This window comes from Manacus candei, unplaced genomic scaffold (genome assembly GCF_025592945.1).
Source record: "Manacus candei isolate 608988 ecotype Guabito, Panama unplaced genomic scaffold, ASM2559294v1 h1tg000003l, whole genome shotgun sequence".
NCBI classification, from domain to species: domain Eukaryota; kingdom Metazoa; phylum Chordata; class Aves; order Passeriformes; family Pipridae; genus Manacus; species Manacus candei.
Window position 1 is genome coordinate 3,258,272 of NW_026138051.1, and position 20,807 is coordinate 3,279,078.

A 20,807-nucleotide genomic window follows, 5' to 3' on the forward strand; every position below is an offset into this window, starting at 1 on the left:
GGCTCACTCCTCCAGCTGTGCTGGAGTTATCGGGACAGACCAGTTGTTATTCTGACCAATACATTTCCATCTTCTGACGTATAATTTGTTTTTCAGTGTGTTTATTTTTGGCATGTTTGGGGTGTTTTGCTTGTCTTTATAAATGTCTATTTTCATCCCCAATCAGAGGCAGCAGCTGTATAGAAAGGTCTTGGTGTTGTTGAGATACGGAAATTGTGTGACAGGCTTTTACCTATCTATTTGGCACCCACTGGGATGCAGAAGGCTGTAAATGCGTGTCTGACACCCATGAATATTGATGGCTGGTTTTAGGAGGCAGCAGAGCTCTGCCCTTATGTTTACGCTTTAGTTCTGAATGTTCTGAAAAACAACTTCCGAGATGAAGTCCTTCAAATACACCTTTTATGTCTTACTTTGTCTACTTTGTGTAATGATTTTTTCAAGCTTTTTCTAGTCCATATTGGGATAGGTACCCCTTGTATCTTGGGAGTAGCTAGTTCTACTACAGCACTCATAATACTTATTTGTACTTGTTAAATTTATGACAGCACTTAGAATTGTAGAATTGTAGAATACCCTGAGATGAAAGGAATCAATGAAGTCCAACTCTTGTTCCCACATAGGACAGCCCCAAGAATTCCACCATGTTCCTGAGAGTGTTATCCAAAAACTTCTTGAACTCTGTCAGGCTTGGTGCTGTGACCACTCCCCTGGGGAGCCTGTTCCAGTGCCCAACCACCCTCTGGATGAAGAACCTTTTCCCAATATCCAACCCAAACTTCCCCTGACAGCTTCAGGCCCTTCCCTTGGGTCCTGTCACTGGTCACCAGTGCCTGCCCCTCTTCTTACCCTCATGAGGAAGCTGCAGACCCCAATGAGGTCTCTCCTCAATCTCCTCTTCTTGTGGCACCAAAACTGCCCCCAGCACTCGAGGTGAGGCCACACCAGCACAGAGCAGAGCAGGACAATCCCCTCCCTCCTCCAACTGGGGATGCTGTGCCTGATGCACAGCTCTTATTTTATTATGTTTTGCTAGATTATTATGTTAACAGATTATTTTATTATTGTAGTTATCACTGGTTATGATTTGTAATCAAGTGCAAGATTACACTGTAATAATAGTATAACCACAATAATAAAATAATGCTGCACTTGATTACAAGGCAAAAGCAAGTCTATCAAAAAAGCCAATGGTATAACTTAACTAAATATAATTTCTTTAGTTTCCTTTACCACCTCATGAGACCACTATAATTTTCTGGGTAATAGTATTCTTTCTAATATATCTGTACGCCCACGCTTCATTTATCCATGTTAAATTAAACTTCTACTTCATGTTAATGGAACTCACAATAGGCCTACAATTTCTGCAGAACTCAAAGGAGTACAACTGGTGGTGGTGGTCATATGTAAGGTTTCACTTTGTCTCTGGTGTTACCCACCAGGAATATGGTCCACTTGCCATAAAATTGGTACGGGGAATGGGATCACCTCATCCTACACTGCTGTTTTCAACACAGACCTTCTCAGTATTCAAAACTGTGTATCTGCATGGTTTGGCAGAGGGGGACAAGAGGTCAGGTAGGACTGGTGTTGCTGCCTGTTTGTTTTCTTTTTGGCTGAGGGATGTCACCCTGAATTCCAGGATGTGAGGATGGAGGTGCATGTGTTAGCAGAGCCTGAGGTGTTTCTAAGTCTTTGGATCTGTAAGGAAAGCTGTGCTCAGTTGGCTCTTACGTGTCCTCATGCAATAGTTTGACAACAATTGGGCATTTTATAGGCTGTAAGTGTTACAGCAGGAAAGCACCATTATCTCAGGTTAAATCATATTCCAGCTTCAGGTCTGTTATAGTAGACTCTGTTAGTAGTGAGAAGTTTTCACTCATAACAACTTGTGCATAAAATACTTACAATAATGCAGATCCTTAAGATTTTATCATATGGTTTTGCATGTGGGGCTGTCACACTGAATAACAAGTTGGTTGCCCTGGGGTAAAGGGGTAATTTTGCACAGGTTGGTGGGGGTGTCTCAGCTCTGCCTGCAGGCACGGGGTGAGCAGGAGCAGAGGAGCTCCTGTGCTTCTCCAGACAGACAGTGCAGCTCCAGCCACAGACAGCCTTCCCAAACCCCTGCTGTCCCAGGGTTCCTTTGGGTTCTTGTGACAGGGTGTTCATGGCAAGGGGGCTGGGGACAAGCCAGTCTTCTTTGAGTATCACACCCTGATGGGAGGTTGGTTCCCAAGCAGTCTGAATGAAAAATCCTATGGGAGGGCCAGGAATTGAGTCTGAGCTGTAGCACTGGCTCCCCCTGGGCTGCAGGCAGAGTTATCCCACAGGCCTCAGCAGGTGGGAAAAGGGAGAAGCACTGCAGCAATGCCAAGGTGAAGGCTGCAAGCCTTTATCCCTCCAAGGCTTAATGCAGAGACATCCCCAGGCCGTGATTCTGTTCATACTCCCTGCAGAGACTTTCCATGAAACATGAGCCTTTAACATTCATACTTTCTTGCCATGGTGGAAGTGGAACAGATCCCAGCAGGGGCTCTCTGCTCACGCACCCATGTCCTGCGGGTGTCTGGGCTGTCCAGGAAAGCCTCCTGTGCTGCTGAGAGAAATGAGCTTTCTGGCAGGCACCAGGCTATCCAGTTTATCAGCCAATAAAGCTTCCAGACCTAGTCCTGCTGTGGAAAATTATTTTTCAGGCCCATGAAAGGAGCCTCCCGGGTTCTCATGGTACACCAAAATGAGGAAACATCCAAGTGTTCTAGGGTAACAGGGGGAAGAAGTGGGGAAGGACAGCTGGGTAATTAAGGTTGACTTCAGACTTTGAAATATTGTGCTGGAAGATAGAGGCTACTGAAATATTATTTTTCAAGTATTGTGCACAATTTGAGAAAAGCTCAACTAGTTAAGTAATGTGGTCTAGTTTTGCTGCACTTGTTTGCTTTCTCTCATTTCTACATCCTATTCCTCAGTTAAGAGACAGTTAACAGCAAAAATTCTCTTAAGTGTTAGTCTGGGTCACACCAAAAGAATCCAAGTGGATAATTGTACGTTTCTGGGTACAAACTGGTTGTGATTTGCATACTTGCATGGTTCAGCATGTTGTTCCTAAAGAGTATGGAACTAATTAGCAATATATGCATTCTCTAGATTGCTATTAGAGTTATTTAATTAAATATCTTGTTTACATACTGGATGAATTCTCCTCCACTCCTTTTTCAGGGGATGTCAGTGATTATTCATTGTGCTGCTTTTTAATTGGGGCAGGTTGCACGTGCACAAATTACTATGCTGAGCTGGCACATGGTGACCATCAAACTCCTAAAGAAGTGGTACTTGCTCACACGTTCAGAGGTTTCCTTGGGATTACTGCTTATGTAACAGTGTTCATTAGCAAAGTATTCCCTTGAGAAAGGCACTGAAGGTGCTGTTCCATCCCCTTTCAGACTCCCACAGTGAAAATTTCCAGTGTTAATGAACCCCAGTCTGACATTTCTGCTGCAATGAAAAGTGTGTCTGTTCTTGGTCAGGAGTGGTTTGGGCAGGGTGGCAGCATTGCTTTGAGAGTGGGAGGTGTGCATCTAAGGTATGCAGTGACAGAGGGACAGTAGATGGCCCTCAAGGATGAGGACCACAATTTCTAGGCTTCTTAGCAACCCCCAAATAATTGCTTTTCTCAGTGGCTCCTGTGGAGCACCCTCACACTGGCATTTCTACCTGTATAGCCATGAAGAATCAGAGATGCATGTTGGTTTGGAGGAAGCTAAATAGGGAATGTGTTTTGCAAGTCCTCTGCTCTGAGAAATATGAGGAATGGAAATAAACATCTGTAGGCATGACCAAAATATAGCTCATTTCCCTTGGCTGAAGTGGTTTCTTGCCCTCACCAACTGCTTGGACTGGCTTTTGACCTCTTCAGACAAGCAAACTGTGACTCACAGTGGCATGAAGTGCAGCCAGACCATTAACCCACTGTCCCTAATAAACCAGTGGAGCTGATTCACTGAACTACTTTGATACCCCTAAATTCACCAAAGCACTTGAGCGTGGGTTGCACTTTGCTTTGGCACAGGAGTGGTGCAGGTGTAGAGATGTGCTGAATGAGGCACAAAACAATGAAAAAATGGGGAAAAAGTACTGATGGGACGTGCCAGGTATAACAGACTAACCAGACTCCTGAAAACATCTGCATCTGTCTGCTCAAAGCTAACACTTGGCAGAAGTTGGTTTAGAGTAAATAAGTGAGTTCTTATTAAACTGGTCATTTTCCTGGAATATCGAGTACAACCGTTGGCTGGTTAAAGATGACAGACCTGTGTTCTCTGAATGTGGAACCCTTTATATCAAATGAAAGAAATCCTTATCATATCTCTTTCTGAAATCAGACATTTTATCAGAATTCAGAGGCCAGTTTGTTCAGCTGCATTGCCGGGGGGAGCCTGAGCTGAGAAAGAGGATTAATCCCAGGTAGGCTCCCAAAGAGCTGTCAGGATAGCACAGGCATCTGAATTGCCACTGAGTTATGCTGAAATAAAACCAAATACCTAAAAAAATGCCTTCTGTATGTTTTTTTGTCCTCTCACTAGCCCAAAGCCAATCCTAGGATCCAGACATAACTTACATTTACAAGCTCTGGGTTCAAGCAGATGACTTCCAGCTCAGCAGCCAGCTGTAATTGAATAATGCCACATCACTTTTGGTTCGGAATCATAGTTTCCTCAAATGATCTGTATGTTTTGGCAGCAATTTCTTGTGATAATGGATCTTTTTCAATTTCATCAGAACTAGGGAAAACCACCTGTTATTGTCACATGTCTGTGCACTTTGTTATGAAACAGCTTTTTGGAAAATATTTATATGTTTACATTTAGAAGGTATTAGTGTGAGGTCTGTGTTTGCTCATAGACTTACTTTCCAGTGGGGTGTTCCTTCAACTGTTGTTTCATCAGCTGTTTAAATAACTGGTGGAAGCTGATCCATAACTGGCATGAAGGAAATTAAAGGAGAGGCCACTGTCCTGATGCTGTGGTGACAGACAGGACATCACTAAAAAGAAAATGTTTACTGCTGTGAATATTTTATTAGACTGTGGTTTCATTTAGATAAAGTATTATGAAGAACTTGTATCTCAGAGTTGTGTGAAGAGATCATATCTCTGTTGGAATCAAAATGCTGAAAGGACCCCTTTATAAGAACTTAATGATACAATTCAATTAATTGTACCATTGCTCCCTTAACTGTCCGTATCACTCAACATAAAAATTCCAGATGCTGCTAAAGATGCTTAAGCTGTGAGCAGAGAACATTATTGAGCCTAGAATTTTTTCCTCTGTCTCCAAATATAATTTTAGTCTCCACCAATAAATGAAAAGATGAATGTAACATATGGATTGGTGGAATGACAGATTGCACCAGAATAATTTTGTAGTTCTCTAGCAGAAGAGATACTGCCTTTGGGATGCTAACAGGGTTCTCTGTATTTTCCTCTTAGCAAATGTCCCATTTTATTAGCAGGGTCTTTTAAGTATATTATGTAAAAAGCTGGCTCCTTGCATTTAAAATATTACTTAAATGATATTCAAGCAACCTTTCCCCAGATCAGATAATTATATCTGTCCTAGCTTTTTCTTATACTTCCTGCCAAAGCCTCAAGTCAATACTGGATAGAAAGGAAAATCTCACAACAGCATAATGAGTGTAGTTGTTTAATTTGCAACAAAGGGCAGTCACATCAATTAATCACTGTAACTTGTGAGAAAAGATGCAAAAGACCTTTGGAGGCCCATTCAGCTTGTCTGGGGTTTCCCTCAGTGGTGAGGGAAGGAGACCACGCTGTTCCATGCCCACTGCCTGCTGCTCCCTGCCCCCCTTGTGCCATGCTGACAGCTCCCAGAGGGGAAAAACTAACAGCTCCAAGGAAATCCAAAGCTCAGGAATGGTGTCGTGGCCCAGCTGGGTGTGATCAGTGGCACAGACTCCAAAGTGACTCCTGTGTGTGGTGCTGCACCGAGGCAAAGCAGCATCTTCTCCCCACAGAGGTTGGAGTCAAACAGAGGGTACCAGCAGGGGTCCCTCCAACACTGCATCTGGACACGGGGTCACCTCCTTTTCTTACTTGGTGGTCTCTTCCATCCTCTCAGCCATCCCATAACCTGAGAGCCCATCCTCTGCTGAGCACCTCCTGGGACTCTCAAGTCTTTTTGAATGGGCAGCATTCAAGGATAGAGTCCTGCTCTAAAATTCATCATCATTCTTTGTGTGTAGATTATGTCTCTCTGCTTGGCTGTGCTAGAATATGTTCTATTTAAGGGATTCAGAGAGCATTAGGATAGCCTTTTTTTCCTCTAGAAAATGCAGGCTAGAAACTTAATTTCTCATGTAACCCAGTGCCCAGGAGTTCAATATGTTGGAAAAAACATTAAATTACACTATATTGATGATAAAATCAAACAGCATTGGCAGTGCTGCCCTTGAGACCAGCTGTTCCTCTAGCCAGGAGGCTTGGCTGCATGTGCTTGGGCCCTTCTGTGGATGTGCTGACAACCACTGAGGACTGCAGGGGGTCAAGCAAGACATCCTGTGCTTCTTGGGCATGATGCAGTTTTTCAGCACCCTTGGTTGTGTGACTTTCAGGCTGATACAGAGTCATTTGTCCATGTAAATCTGAAGAAAATAAACTAGCAGAAAAGAGATAACATAGCCTGAAATACCACATCAGTAAGAGTAAAGCTAAGAAATTCTTTATTTCCTAGATAAGAGAGAGAGAGAAGAGAATAATTTAAATTCTTTCGTTCCCTTGGGAATAATGCAATGCAGTAATGTTAAAACTGTGTGTAATTGCTTTCTATTTTTGTAAAGGCTGTGGCAGCCATGAAACTTTAAAGTGAACACTGGAAATTCTGGTTAGTATAAAATGCTTCAGTTGCATCAGTGGTGGAGTGGTGGTAAAAAGACTTTTAGCAGTGGGCAAGGGTAGGCTTTATTCCACAGCACACAACAGTGTTTTGAAACCTTTTCCAAATTCATGCTTGTGGTTAGAAAAGAGACGATTGATGCAGCTTACTGTGAGTTTCCCATTAATAACTCCTGAAGCTACAGGGATAAATTTTACATAATTCTTTGCTTTATTGTGGTGTAAGCAGGTATTTTGTTGCTATTATTCCAGATTTGTCCTAGGTGTTACACTACATGTTCCCAGGAGATATACTGGAGCAGATTGCATTATAGTACTTAATTTGTACCAGCAACAGACATTTTTTAATTATTATTTTTTTTCCAGTTCAATCATTCTCCTACAATCTGGAGCAATTCTGTTTTACCATTTGACATAATTAATTTTGATTCCATTTGATGTGTTTTGGATTATTCAGTCATCTCCTGCTACAGCGTCTGGTAATTTTGACTCTCATGCAGTGAAGAGTACAACACCATAATAACAGTGTTAAGCAACACTTTTAACCCACATGCATTAAACCTCTAACAAAAGCAATCCAATTTCATAGCTGCCATCTTTCCTGATGGAAAGCACAAAACATGTAAGGAATCTCTTATCCGACAGGAAATTATCTACACACAAAGATGCTCTGTGACTTTGCCAAAATGCCTCTGAGTTTCTGTATTTTGTTGCCAACACTTTGTGTTCATCTCAGCTGTTCAGTGACACACAGGAACTGTGGTTTGCTTTTTCATCCCAGGGCAGGAGATGAAATCCCACCTAGGGACCATGACTCCTGGTTAAATATGAGTGTTTGTTCCATGTGTCCTGGGAAGAACTGTGATTCCATGAGATGCTACTCAGCATTGGAGGCTGAAGTAATATTCTGCAGAAGTTTCCTGCCTGGATTTTATACACTGTGTTTTATTCTGACCAGAGCCAGAAGTCAAGACTGATCTAAAAGTAATATTGTTGCTCTGTGCTTTTCTCTGTGAATTTGTCCAGTGTAAACTTCTGGCATTCACAAAATGTCTGGAGGCAAAAAGCCCTGCAGTTTGATTACATGCTGGGTAAAGAAATACAAACTTCTGTTCTGATTTGCTGGATTCACCTAATTCCCTTCAGCATTCTCCTATCTGGCCTACCAGCCAGTGCATTAAATATATGATTTTAAGGGCACAGATTATTTCAAGATAAAAATCAGAGCTTCTTACAAAGAATTTGGGTTTTGCTTACCCAGGTGTTTAGCACTGTTTCGTTCTTTCTGGAGCCAAATTTGGACTGAAATACTTGATTTCTGTTGGAAACGCAATTGCTACATCTTAGAAGTGCTAGGGTCCAAGAATTCACTTCACTCAGTCATCTGCTCTTCTAAATATATGGTAATTGCTCTTCTTTGTCTGTGAAATGAGAGAAAATAGAACAAATTAGAGAACTGTTACGTTCTGCAGATAGAGTGTTTCTAAGGATAAGATTGCTTTGAAGGTATAACATCATTAACAGAATATTTTTTTAATCCTTTTTTGCATCTTGGCACAGTCACAGGGCACATTTCCTATGTTTTGTACATTTATTCAAAACAGAGTTAGAATAAATCTGTTTTTCATTTTTTACGAATTCCTGGCTTCGTAGGCTGTGTAGGTGTTTTTCAAGTGCACACACCATTCTTACTTAAAAATAATTACATTTTGAGATAGAGTATGTATTATACCCTTCCTATCAAGGTATAGTGATGTGTTACAAGCTGCCATTCTACAAATTTCTGGAGTGACGTTGTATTATTGCAGATCATTTTAGGGAACTTCCTGAGAAAGTAAAACGTCTCCTCCTATAACTGGCTTTTCAGCTAGAAGCATAACAGAGCACCCTGGGACAGCAAAAACTAAAAGGATTAGGCATTAGGAGAGCTCTTGTATCACCTTTATCTTCCAAAACTTCCTGACAGGTTGCCTGGGCAGTAACTCTGGGCAGTGTTACCTGGATCTGCTGGTTCCTGCAGTGCCAGGGCTGACAGCAGGTGACACCTCCTCGCCTCACACCGTGGGCGTGAATATTTACTGTTGCTTTTGCCTCTCCTGGTTTTTTTGGTTGCAGTGCTCTGCCTGGTTCACATCAATAGCAGAAGTCGTTCCAGGGGGACACGGGAAGCATTTGGGTAGCTCAAAAGAAGAAGTAAGAGAGGCTATTCATCATTCAATAATGCTGAAAAGGTGGTTGCTGTAGAAACCTCTCCCAGGTCTAGCAAATGTCAGGAATAAGATCGTACCCACTGCAGTGCCATGGATCAGATTGGAGATGCTCCCACGCACAGGAAGCCTGGAGGCCTGGCATCTTTTTCTGGAGACACTGGAGATTTCCTGCCTGTCTGTGTGATATGGGCAGTAGCCATCCATGTCACTGTTCCCCCGTGCAGAGGCTGCTGCACAGTCATGATCACCCTGCCCACATCCCCAGGGATCTCTTCCTCCATCAGGACACACTCAGGGGCTTTGTGCTCGTGGCTCATTTCAGCCTGTAGCAGAAAGCTGGCTCTGGCAACGCAGAGGAGAAGTAGTGAGGTATAAAATGTGCTGAATGTACTTTAGCACGGGCTGGCAGCAAGAGCCTGGGGCTGTGCAGGGAGTACGGCTGCCACTTGTAGGATTTCAGGCTTGTTCTTCCCTGGGGCGTTCACTGAGGCATCATTAAAGACCCAGCAAATCTGAGGTGTGCTTAGCTGGAGCTCTGAGCTCAGTTGCAGGCTGATGGCAATGATGTCCTGAGCAATTGCAAAGTGTGAACATGAGCAGGAGGTGAAGTTTGATCGTAGTGTCATAAAGGGGCTGACTCATAATTTAACCAAGCTCAATTCATTTGTACAGCAGAGCTGTCTTTTTAAATAAAGATGCTCCAGCCACAAAGTGCTTTACTTATTTCCCTTCACTAGGGACCTCTTAAATGCTTGTTGCTGTGGAGTTCAGTCCACTTACAGTCCTTTTAGTAGAAGTGGTGCAAACTTGCTGAAATGAATGGCTTATCTCCCCAGAGCTGGGGTCTTGTGTGGGTTTGGTGAGTACTTAGCACTTCATCTGTGGGTTTCCTGGTAAAATGAACTAATGTGTCCGTCTTGTTCCGCTGTGCTCTTTGTGAAAGGTTCCTGGGCTTCTGTGGGACATTTCATAATAATTTACTCTGGTTCAGCTCATCTCAGGCTTCTGCATAAAGGTATCCTGGGTCTCTCTTGGCTGGGTAATTTGTTTCAAAATATGATTTCTGAGGCTAATGTTTCATCTTTTCCATTCAAGATCAGTGGAATGGAGCTGCACCATTCTTAATATAACATTGATTCTGCAGAGTGGTGATTCTGATCCTTGGGGTAAACTTCAAGATTGCTTTAGATATCCACGTTCTGAATGAAGACACAAGAATATCTCATTATTCAACTATTATGAAGTCTCTCGTGTTTTCAGCTGCTATAGATACTCTTGATTTTGTTTTCCTAAGAAGCCCAGAGCTTGGCAGGGCTCTGTTATTGATCTCACACAATCCATTCTGGGCATTGACATGGGGGTATCATTCACAAATCAATTTTTTCCTGAGTTTTAATTTAAATACAACTGCCCCTTGAGGATCTTTCCGGGTCACTTTTGCTCTCGAGCTGTACTTCAGCACTGAATGAACAGTTTAATAAGTGCAGGCACCCAAATGAGCTGCGTGCCAGCTGCTGTCAGACTATCTAGTCTGTTCTGTTTGCTGGCACACTTGTTTCTGTAAAGAATAACACTCTGCTCTGTCTACCTTCAAAACAGCTTTCAAATTTCAGCCTCTCAATCCCAGCTGCTCTGTAAGGAGGCAAGTGTTCCTCTGCCTGGGGAGAAAAGGTGGAGTAGTGTCGTGTAGCTGTGTTAGGCTGTGCAGAAGAACTGTCTGCTGCCTTTCTCCTCAGCAGACAGGAACTGAGCTGTACAGATCAAGGGAGCCTCAGAAGGGATCTGAGTGAAGTTAATGCCACAAAGTGCTTTGCAACCCATGAAAAGAACGTGATGAGGCAGTAACAGCGGAATGCAATATTTGATTTTCTAAAGATATGGTGGAAAGGTTAAGAGAGAGGTCACTTGAGGGCATTGCCCTTTAGGTACTGCTCACAGCAATCAGATGTGTGGGAACTGGCTGCGGGTTTATGGAGTGTCCAGAGCCAGGGACTGCCTGTGGAGAGGTCCCGTGAGAGGTTTCTTGTCCCCTCCTCATGCACGTCCCCCTTACCGGTGTCGCAGAGTTAAAACACCCCGACGGTTTCACAGAAACGACGGCCTAGCTCCCCAAATCACTTCCTTTTCCTTTTTTCCTTTCATTTCTTTTCTCTCTATGTTTCAGATTATGCTTGGCCTTTGCCTAAACAGTTGTGCCCTATATGGATTTCCCTAGATGTGCTCTTTTCAACTGCATCTATTATGCATCTCTGTGCCATCTCTCTTGATCGGTACGTAGCAATACGCAATCCCATTGAGCACAGCCGCTTCAATTCCCGCACCAAGGCCATTATGAAAATTGCTGCAGTTTGGACCATATCCATAGGTAAGCAACGCGGCTCACGATCTTAAACTGTGTCTGAATGAATGATAGTGTTACTCCAATTTTCGTTTAGGGTTGTTGGTTTGGTTTTTTTTTTTTTTGTTTGGTTTTTTTTTGTTTGTTTGGTTTTTTTTTTTTTATTAAGAGGATGCTCAAATTAATTTACCTGGCCTGCATGCCCGAATATAATAACTGATTACCGGGAAAATAGAAGCCTTTCCTTGCAGCTGGTCAGTGACCAAAACAAGGTGTCATTTTTCAGAGCACCACCACCACGACCACATTCCATTCGCTGCCGTGCACACGTATCAATATGCCGAGATAACAACAGCAACACAGACAAACGGTGCTTGTAAAACTGCTGCGGAAACAAAGCAGAAAACAGCGTTAGCAAAGGCTCTGGGAGGAAAACCCAGCCAGCACAAACTGCGCTGCAGTTAAACCCTCTCAAGTTTTGGTAATGGTTTAAGTGAAGCAGCACGGAATTGAAGGCGGGCTATCAGCGAGGTATTTACTGCTCTTGCGCAGCCTTTATAGCCTGTATTGTGCTCTGCCACAGCTGGAGTGCTGCTAGTACTGAGCTAGCAAGTTTGAAATCATAGTAAATGAGGAGCAGGCATAAAAGAAGACACGTTTGTATCACTCTGATAAAAAGCAATAAATAAAGCAGCAGTAAAATAGGAAGAAAAGGCAAAATGATACTGAGATGGCTTTGTAATATCAGGAATTATGTGAAGAAAAACAGTTTTTTCGGAACTCTTTCAATGTGCTTTAGGAAAGAGACATCTGAGGCAGGGTCAGAATTGCATGACCATTTCCATCTGTTGTATTGCCTTCTGTGCTTGAGTAAAATGCAGTCTTACAAAGATTTAACATTTAATTTTTATTTTATAAAGCGTTCCTCGCTATCAGTGCTGTACTGCAAGGAAAAGCATGTTTCAGGTGCTTGAATTTCTCTTGAGTTTTAACCTGCTTTAGAAGTGGAATATGATACTGGTTGTATGGGTGCTGCAGGGACCATTTTTGAGGAAAGCTTGCCTTGGAAAAACGCTATGTAAAAGAGCAAAAAAATATTGGGGGAAATATACGTTCTCATGTATATAATGTCTATTAAAAACAAATTTTCATGTGTCACAAGCCTGCTTCATTTCCTCTAGGTAATACAATCCACAGTGAAATTGGATTAATCAATTCATTTAAGATTTTTTTTTTATATTATTATTCTTTTAAACTCTCTGTGCTGTCTATTTGGCATGGGAAAGAGAGCTGCTGAATTCAGCACATGAGCTGTGAACAACTTCACATGTGGGATGCTTGGGCTCGATTTGCAAGGAAAGTCCAGGATCAGCACAGAATTCCATGTTCCACTGTAAGGCAGAGGGAGCAGCTGATAGACATCCCCCCCAGCAGAGATGTATAAATCCATCAGCAGCATTAAGTAGTACATTGCAAAATCTCATCAATAAGGCTTCTGTTTCCATTTTTGGAGCTAGCTTGCAGATTTCTGCCTGTGCTCTCTCAGGTGTTGCAGACACACCCTTAGAAACTCTGGCTAGTGCTGGAGGTGGCTGCCTGTGTTAGTGCCTTGAGGACCAAGCTGTGGTTTGGACAATGGGTCCAAGGGATGAAGTACTTCATGCATGGTTTACTCAGTAAGCAGACTTGTAAGAGAATATGGTGCCTGACCAAACAGATGTAAAGACTGCCACAGACCCATCTGTTCCTGGTGGGGATTGGGTTCATGATGATGGAAAATAGGCACATTATGGACTCTACTGTACCCTGGAGAAAAAAGTACTTAAGCCAGGCTAGGTAAGGTGACTTTTTGTTGCTGTAGAGTCCCAACACCTCACCCCTGCCCAGCTTTCTCAGGAGATGTTTAACAACTATGCATTTATGATAGGATGTGAAACTGGTGAAACAATGAAGGCTAAAAGACATAGCTTGGAAAGAAGATTGAATGGCACTTTTCTTTTGTGAGCACATAGTTTGTCACCCCTCCATAAGGCAATGGATGTTGCAGTTATTCCCCAGTATCCAAAAATCTTCAGGAAGAAGCTGTGAGCAGTTGCTCAGTGAGGTGTCTGCAGTGCACAAAGCTTTTAGCACTTCCCTCCCCAGGCTGGGGAGACACATTGCAGCTGTACCTGTGTGCCCTCCTGTGTTGGGATCACAGCTGGGAGAGTGTAAAGCATGTCCAGGCCTTGTTTAGATTTTGCTGGTTCTCTTTGATGCAGACAAGCTGGCCCAGGAGAGTCTTTGGCTGCATCCCTTTTACTGAAGATACAGGCAGAATCAATACTTCCCTGAGAGACTGTTCAGGACACTGAAATGTGGTTGGATTTCCACCCTCCCCAGTGCATATGATAGGGTTCACTCATTTACTCAGGCTTTCTCTAGGAGGTTGCATTAAATGGAGAAAGAAAAGTACTCTTGGTATGTATCTGTCTTATTTTAGCATAACTATATTTACTTCATAAATGGATTTAGAAATGTGACAGACACAGGAATAAACTGAGCATGGAATGAAAGAGAACTTACCAAAAGGTCGTTGTTGCTGTTTTCTGGCTCCTAACTAGGAAAGGCCTGATGAAATCCCATGCTATTTTCAAGAGGATGAAATAGGTTAAGTAAATCCTCACTTCAGTGTTAAGTATCACAAAAGAATTTGTACATTTTTGTGTGTGATTAAGGAGCAAATTCGAAGCAGCACTTAAGTGTAGGATGGTCAGTTTGCATAAACACTGCTTCAGCTGAAGAGACTTGGACATGCATTCCATGTAAAGAATCCTGAATTCAGTTTCTGAATCAGAATTCAGAATAAGAAGGGAAAAGCATGTAATTTATCTTAATTTGGTAGCTTTTGCATTCCATTTTTCTGAAATGTTAATGCTGGCAGCAAAATTTAAAAGAGGTTCTTTGCTCATTTTGGCAAGTTGCACAAGCCTAAACCTATGATTAGGTTTTTAAACAGGGGAACATAACAGAGTCCTCTGGTCTGTTGACAATTTCTTTATGAATGGGTCTTTTCCAAGTCCTCTTTGTTCCAGATTTAAGTACATCACAGCCAGTTGTCCTGTGCTTTAGCAAATGTAACTTGAGCAAGACTTTTGTGCTCAGTTAGAGAAAAAGTGGGTACTGTGGAGGGCTGGGCTTGTAAAAATGAGTTTTGTGATAGATAGCACTGTGCTGAGGCTGGAAACAGAAATGTAGGCAACAGAAATATCGAAAATCAATTTTAGGCGTGAGCCTGCTGGTGGAATCTTGGCATTGTTTCAAGATTTCAGACTTTGCACAGTTTCAAAGTTTTCACAACTAACACGTGGACTTGACCATCCCACAGGATTCTCTCTGTCCTGCTCTGAGGAGGGTGGCTTTGGGCCACTCTGGCAGTGAGTGGAGACCCCCCTGCAGTGCTCGGGAGGAGTGATGAGGAACTACTCAAACCCTAAGTGCACACCATGTCATACAGGAGAGAGTGTTAACTGGGTAATATTAAATGAAACAAAATATGTGAAGATGCACACACATTGCCTCTGATATGAAAATAAGCAAACTGTTTTAGTTCTGAGGTTTCTCGTGGTCCAGCTGTATGCCTGCTAGCACAGAAGAGTTTTTCCTCTGCTTCCCAGTAAGTTCAAGGTTTGGTCATTTACTAGAGAGTGTTGAAATTACACATGCTACCAATTTTCCAGCTCACAGTTTTACATCCTTAGTAACAAGGTAAATTCAATTTACTTGATAAGTGGCTGAGATGAGGCCATCCTTTAAATTCTGCTCTTTGTATCAGTGCCATAAGCAGACCCCACATGTCTTTTTTTGTGTGTTTGAAAACATTTTCATTCTTTCTCTGACTCACTAATGATATGATAGTTCTGATTTCAGGTAGGTACTGAAAGTTTTGTGCATAAAATAAACTATTCATGTTTAAAAAGAAATTCACATCCCCATTTAACTTTCATACTACTCCATTGTTTTATTGAGGTGATCTATTTATAGAAGTATGAAAGACATGTGCTGTAAGGATCAGTAAATGCTCATCTCAGATTAAGTGGTCTTATGTCTAACAGTGTTTTGTTTCTGCCCTGGGTGTTCTCTCACACAGCTGAGCAGCCTCATGCATGAAAGCTGTCCTAATGATGTCCTTAAAGAGCCTCCAGGTACAAATCAAGCCTTCTCCTACCTCACTGGAGATAATCCTCAGTTTGAGGAATGTGCTTGGAGTGGCACCACTGATACAAAAGGAGTTGTGGTCTCCTTACAGACTAGGAGCAGGTTGTGCGTGGAGATAAAGGGTGACTGGAGTAACTCATGTAGCCTCCCTTGGGTCATGGTTTCAGAGCATGTTTAGGGGTGTGATTTGTATTTCTGCCCATCATTGTGTCTCTCAGATCAGTGACTTTCTCAGCCAGGCATTTCCATGGCACACGTGCTGATGAGAAGTGTTTGCTCCTGAGCACCTTCAGTTCCCTGCCAGGTGGTAGCTGAGGGACTGCATTTTGGGACAGGAACACACACACACAGAAATTTCTTTCCAGGCTTCAGGCCCTGCTTAGCACACAAACCTTTGGACATGTGCCATGGCAAAAAAAAAGGCAAAAACACTGCTAATGAAGAAGGCAGTAAATGAAAAGTCAAAATGTGTTCCTGGGGCTTCGCTCAAACCTGTCCCACCATGCAGACGGGCTCTGTCTGTGGTCAAATGTACCATTGGAAAGATGTGGCTAAGCAAACCAAGAGAAGTAATTTAGCAAAGTGGAAGGGCAGGTGGGAAAATAATTTATTTCTTCTGTCCTATAGTGGTTTTTTGCTGTTTTTCCATCTGGGTTGTTCAGTGCTCTCCCAAGGCTTAAGTAAAGGTCAACAGCTTGTTCAGGCACAGTCAGTAATGACATTCATCTGTTTGCAGTTGTGCTTGCTGTGGGCAGGGAGATCCTTCAAAGTTTAGCCCCTTTATATTTGACTTTAAACCAATACAAGGCAGGCACTGTTGCTTTTTTAGAATGGTTACAAAAAACTAGTCCTAATCCAGCCCTGAAGGCACCTTGTTGCAACATTAGTAATGAAAGACATTAATGGTTTGAACACTTCAGCACATTCTTTGATTTTCATCTGAAGAGCTTTGCTTCCTCACCCCATTCCCTTTTTTTACACAGTGCAAGTCAGGAGGCTGTTGGGGTTTACTACTTACTGTCTGAATCAGGCACTTTGTGAGACACTTCTGTTAAGAAACCAAACAGATTTGTTTTAGTTTAAATACAAAGTTTATTTTTGGTTTATATTTGTTTAAATATGAGGTTAAAGATATGTATTTGAACATGCAGTGTTCCCCAGTGTTCTTGAGTTTGCAATGTAGACTGCATCTGTGTCAGCCATAGGCTTGTTTGGCACAGATTTCTCTCTGCTTTTTTCTTTTAAATTGTCTATAAGCACCAGGAGGATGGCACTGAGGTCCAAAGTGCATCATGAGATCCCTGTTTTCTTTAGTGAGGTGGTTGTCCCTGGAGGAAATATCTTCTTGTAGGAGAACGGAACTTACTCCCTTTCTTAGTGGAAATAACCATCAAAGACCACATCTCTTCAGTAATCTCTATCAATCTCATGGGCTTTCATTGCAGAAAACAAGGTATTAAACACAAAGCCTGTATTGTTTTTAATTTAAGTCTAAATCCTGGGAATGTCAATTTGGACTTTTTAGCCAGCTTTTTCACTGCAGTGAGTACAGGTTTTACAAACACGTATTTCTAGTCATTTGGGTTTTGTTTTATTAATGGAGAATCTGTAAAGAGCATCTGTTGCTCTGTGTCCACAGCATCATCTCAGCCCCATTTGGTGAATTGTTCTGCTGGCTTGAGGACATCTTTAAAGTTGACAAGAAGCAGTTAGGACAACAGTTGTAATTGGATTTGTAATCCAGGGGATCTCTCTCTGTCTTGCTTCCTGCTACTCTGCCAGACAGAAGCTAAAAGAGGAGATAGGATGAAAAAAATCACATCCATTTTCTGTGGTGTGGTGAAAAGGGATATCCTGCTCAAGCTGCTGCCTGGCAGAAGGTGCACAGAGCTCCTAGTATTGAGTCTAGCAGGGACCTGGTTCTTGGCTCACTGGCTGGTGGTGGTTGTTGTCTCTTCTTGCTGGGGCAAAACCAGTTGCCCTGGGCACTGCTCAAATACCAAACAAGAGGACCAAGTTTGCTCTGAAGAGCAAAGTGTGATATGGAATAGGCTTGCAAAACTTTCACAATGCAAGTTTTTGGAGCAGCCCTGCCTCTCTTGGGGAATTCGCTGACAGCTCAGTTAGAAAGTTATTTGATACAACTGGAAAATATGTCCGAGGCTGGAGAACTCAGCTCACTGAATCAACCTGAAGTCTGCTGATGAAGAGTGTGTTGGGCAAAAACTCATGAAATGCTCTGCACTGGGGCTCAGAGAGCTGTGCAGGAGAAAGGCTGTGGGGAGCAGTTGGCATCAGAGCCTCTTGCCTGATTAGACACTCACCCTCACTGGTGTAGCGAGTTTGGCATTCTCTGACCTAGTTCCTAAGTTATGAACATCTAAAACTGCTTTGTTCGTACTGTGGGTTGCTTGAGTCAAGTGAAGCTGGATGCCTTCTCCATCCTGTTCTAACAGCTGAGCTCAAATTAGGCAGGCATTCGTGCCCAAGCACCATGGAATGCTTGGTGGTAAGCACAGCATGGGCTGAGCAATGTACCCCTACTGAAACCAGGGCCAGGGTGTGAGCTGTGTCTGCAAGCATGTATTGTTGCATTTGGGATTGTGGCAGCAGCATTTTTGCAGTAATCCCCCATGAAGGAAGCCCTTCTGAGGTGTCTGAGACCTTCCACAGTCACTTCTCACTTACTGGGGGGGTGTCAAGTTAGTTCCTGTTGCCCAGGGTGTGCCCAGTCTTAGTTCCCTTTCAGGCTCAACTGTGCAGTGGATCAGTGATAAATCATGTATTAAAGAATGAGTTACAAAGGAGAAGTGTGAGGTGAAAGAAAGCACTGGAGATGAGGGCAGTGCTGCCCATTCAGCAGTGCTGGATGCTGGCTGACAGCTGAATCAAAGTGTGTTGGCAGCTTATCTGAGGGCACCTTTCTTCCTGCTGCTGCTTTCTTCCTACTGCCTGTCATCAATGCTGAGGTATCTCATGCTCATGCAGAGTTTTAGGCTGCCATCAGTGCTCTTGATTTGTGTATTCATCATATCCCAGAACCAGGTTATTCTTCCCAAATGTACTTTATGGGTGTCACATAAATTCCACTTTATATGTAAAAATATCCCAAAGCCTCATCTGATTTCCCTTGGCTAAAGCAGTAACAGTAAACTAAATGATGACTACTTCATGAATGAACTTGTATTCATTTTGGAGTATTTCAAAGGGTGGGTGTTATAGAGGTCACTAAAGCATAAAATTATTCATGCAAATGTAATCCCAGTGTAATGCCATTGATTTAATTCAGATTTCATCTTTGTGTAGAGACTGCTTTACCAGTATCCAAGTTCCACCATTTCCCAGATGTCTGTGGTTTGATGGAGCCAAGGCATTAGAATGGTGTTTTTAATGATGATTTAATGATTAAATCCCATGATTTAATGGTTTGATGGGATGAAGGGTTTTGCAGTCACAGGGATTTGGCACAGGAGAGGTAACAGGGGTTACCATACTGAAAAGGAGACAACTGCCTTGCCAAGGGTAAACTGATAAACACTGGCATGTAGAGGGAGAGAAGAGCAAATCTTAGAACTAATGTCTGAGCTAAGGAGACACATGGTAGAATCACAGAAGGCATTTATAACCGTTACTTTTCAGAAGAAATTCTTTCACTAGTTTACTGGCACATGGTAATTTTATGGTAATGACAAACTGCAGATGAATTCTTCAGAATCCTGGAAAACACTTAGCTGCAGTGGGAAAAATGCCCTGGTTAATCTCTTTAGCATGTTACTTTTCCCATTTAGAAATTCAGAGTTCCACAGGATTAGATCTCTGACCTGTGCTATTCACAGTAACTCCAAAAAAACCCCTAATCCAGGCCCACCAGTGGCTTCAGTGTGGATTATTTCTTGGGTGAAGGAGCTAAGGAAGGGCATGGCCAGCCCCACAGATGTGTCTGAGGAGTGGGTGCTCCATGACAGCCAGGTGGCCAGAGGGGAGAACAGAAGACACTCTATTGCTCTCTAACTGATTGGATATGCAGGTTTTTTTCCTTTCTTAAAAAGGATAGAAAAGAACTTAAAAAGAAATGGAGAAAGATAATCAAAGGCATAGAATGAGTTTGTATGAGGACAGAGAGTGAACAGAACTGTAGTCTTCAGTTCCAAAAGAGATGTCAGACAAGAGGGATGATAACAGGTCTATAAAATCACTGAGAAGGTGGAAAAGGTGACCAGAAAGTGATTATTTGCTGTTTCTCACAGCAAGGAACTTATGGGAGTCAAAGGAAATTGTCAGGTAGCAAACATAAAATGAGCAAGAATTACTTTGTTCACATGACAAACAGGTGGGTTGGGGAACTGAAGGCCACTGAGAATTGTGCAGTCAGAAACGAGATCAAGGATTCATGGAAAATAAATCTCTGAAAAGCCGTTTTAAAAACGAGATATGGATGCAAATTCTTGGTTTGGAATTTTTTAAGCTACTACACTTAGAGCTGTCCCCTTTTGTATCATGGCCCTAAACTTCTGGCACCTGTCAAAGACATGAGACAAGAGTAGATGAACCTATGATGGTCTAACTAGAACAGGCCCACCACATCTTTTCCAGGTTCTCCTGTACACACAGGATGCAATATTCCAGAATATATTGTTGATTTTGGAAATATTTCATGTCTGTCCTGGTGTTGGACTGAGCTCCACAGATCAAGGGACAAAGTTTGGATCTCAGAACGTATGAAAAATATTGGATTTTGATCTTGCAGAGACCATTGTCTGCTTGCACTGGGGGAGTCCATAAGAACCCAGAAAGGCAGGAGTTTTGCTTCCATGTACCTGTGAGGACATGGCAAGAGTGGCGATTTTTTAATCAGTATTATTTTAATTTCTTAAAGAAACTTGCTTTTAAATCCTCATAGCTGTAATTCTTTTGGATTTTGAAAATTTTTCTCTGTAAAATTTGCTCCACTCTACCCTGTGTCAGTGATTTCAAAACCACCCCAGACTGGTATGGAGTGGCCAGCTGGGCACAGAGCAGGGTAGTGACTGCCTTTTCTCCACCTAGAAATTGCAATTAATGCTAGAAAAATAACTCCATATAGGAGTTGGGCTGCATTCACTAAGTCAACTGTGGAGCACAGCAAAACTGCTACTGTTCCCGGAGGAGG

At 42.5% G+C, this 20,807-nt stretch overlaps 1 protein-coding gene across 8 annotated transcripts in view; it reads left to right on the forward strand.

The window, feature by feature from the left end:
- The window catches only part of HTR2C (5-hydroxytryptamine receptor 2C), a 210,438-nt gene that overhangs the window by 188,166 nt on the left and 1,465 nt on the right, over positions 1-20,807 (forward strand). For 7 of the 8 annotated variants that reach the window (XM_051792387.1, XM_051792359.1, XM_051792349.1 and 4 more), the window contains one exon: positions 11,288-11,488. The exons of the other annotated variant lie outside the window; for it this stretch is intronic. In XM_051792387.1, the coding sequence (XP_051648347.1) occupies positions 11,288-11,488 (201 nt within the window). The remainder of the gene's footprint in view (positions 1-11,287; positions 11,489-20,807) is intronic. 8 annotated transcript variants of the gene reach the window in all.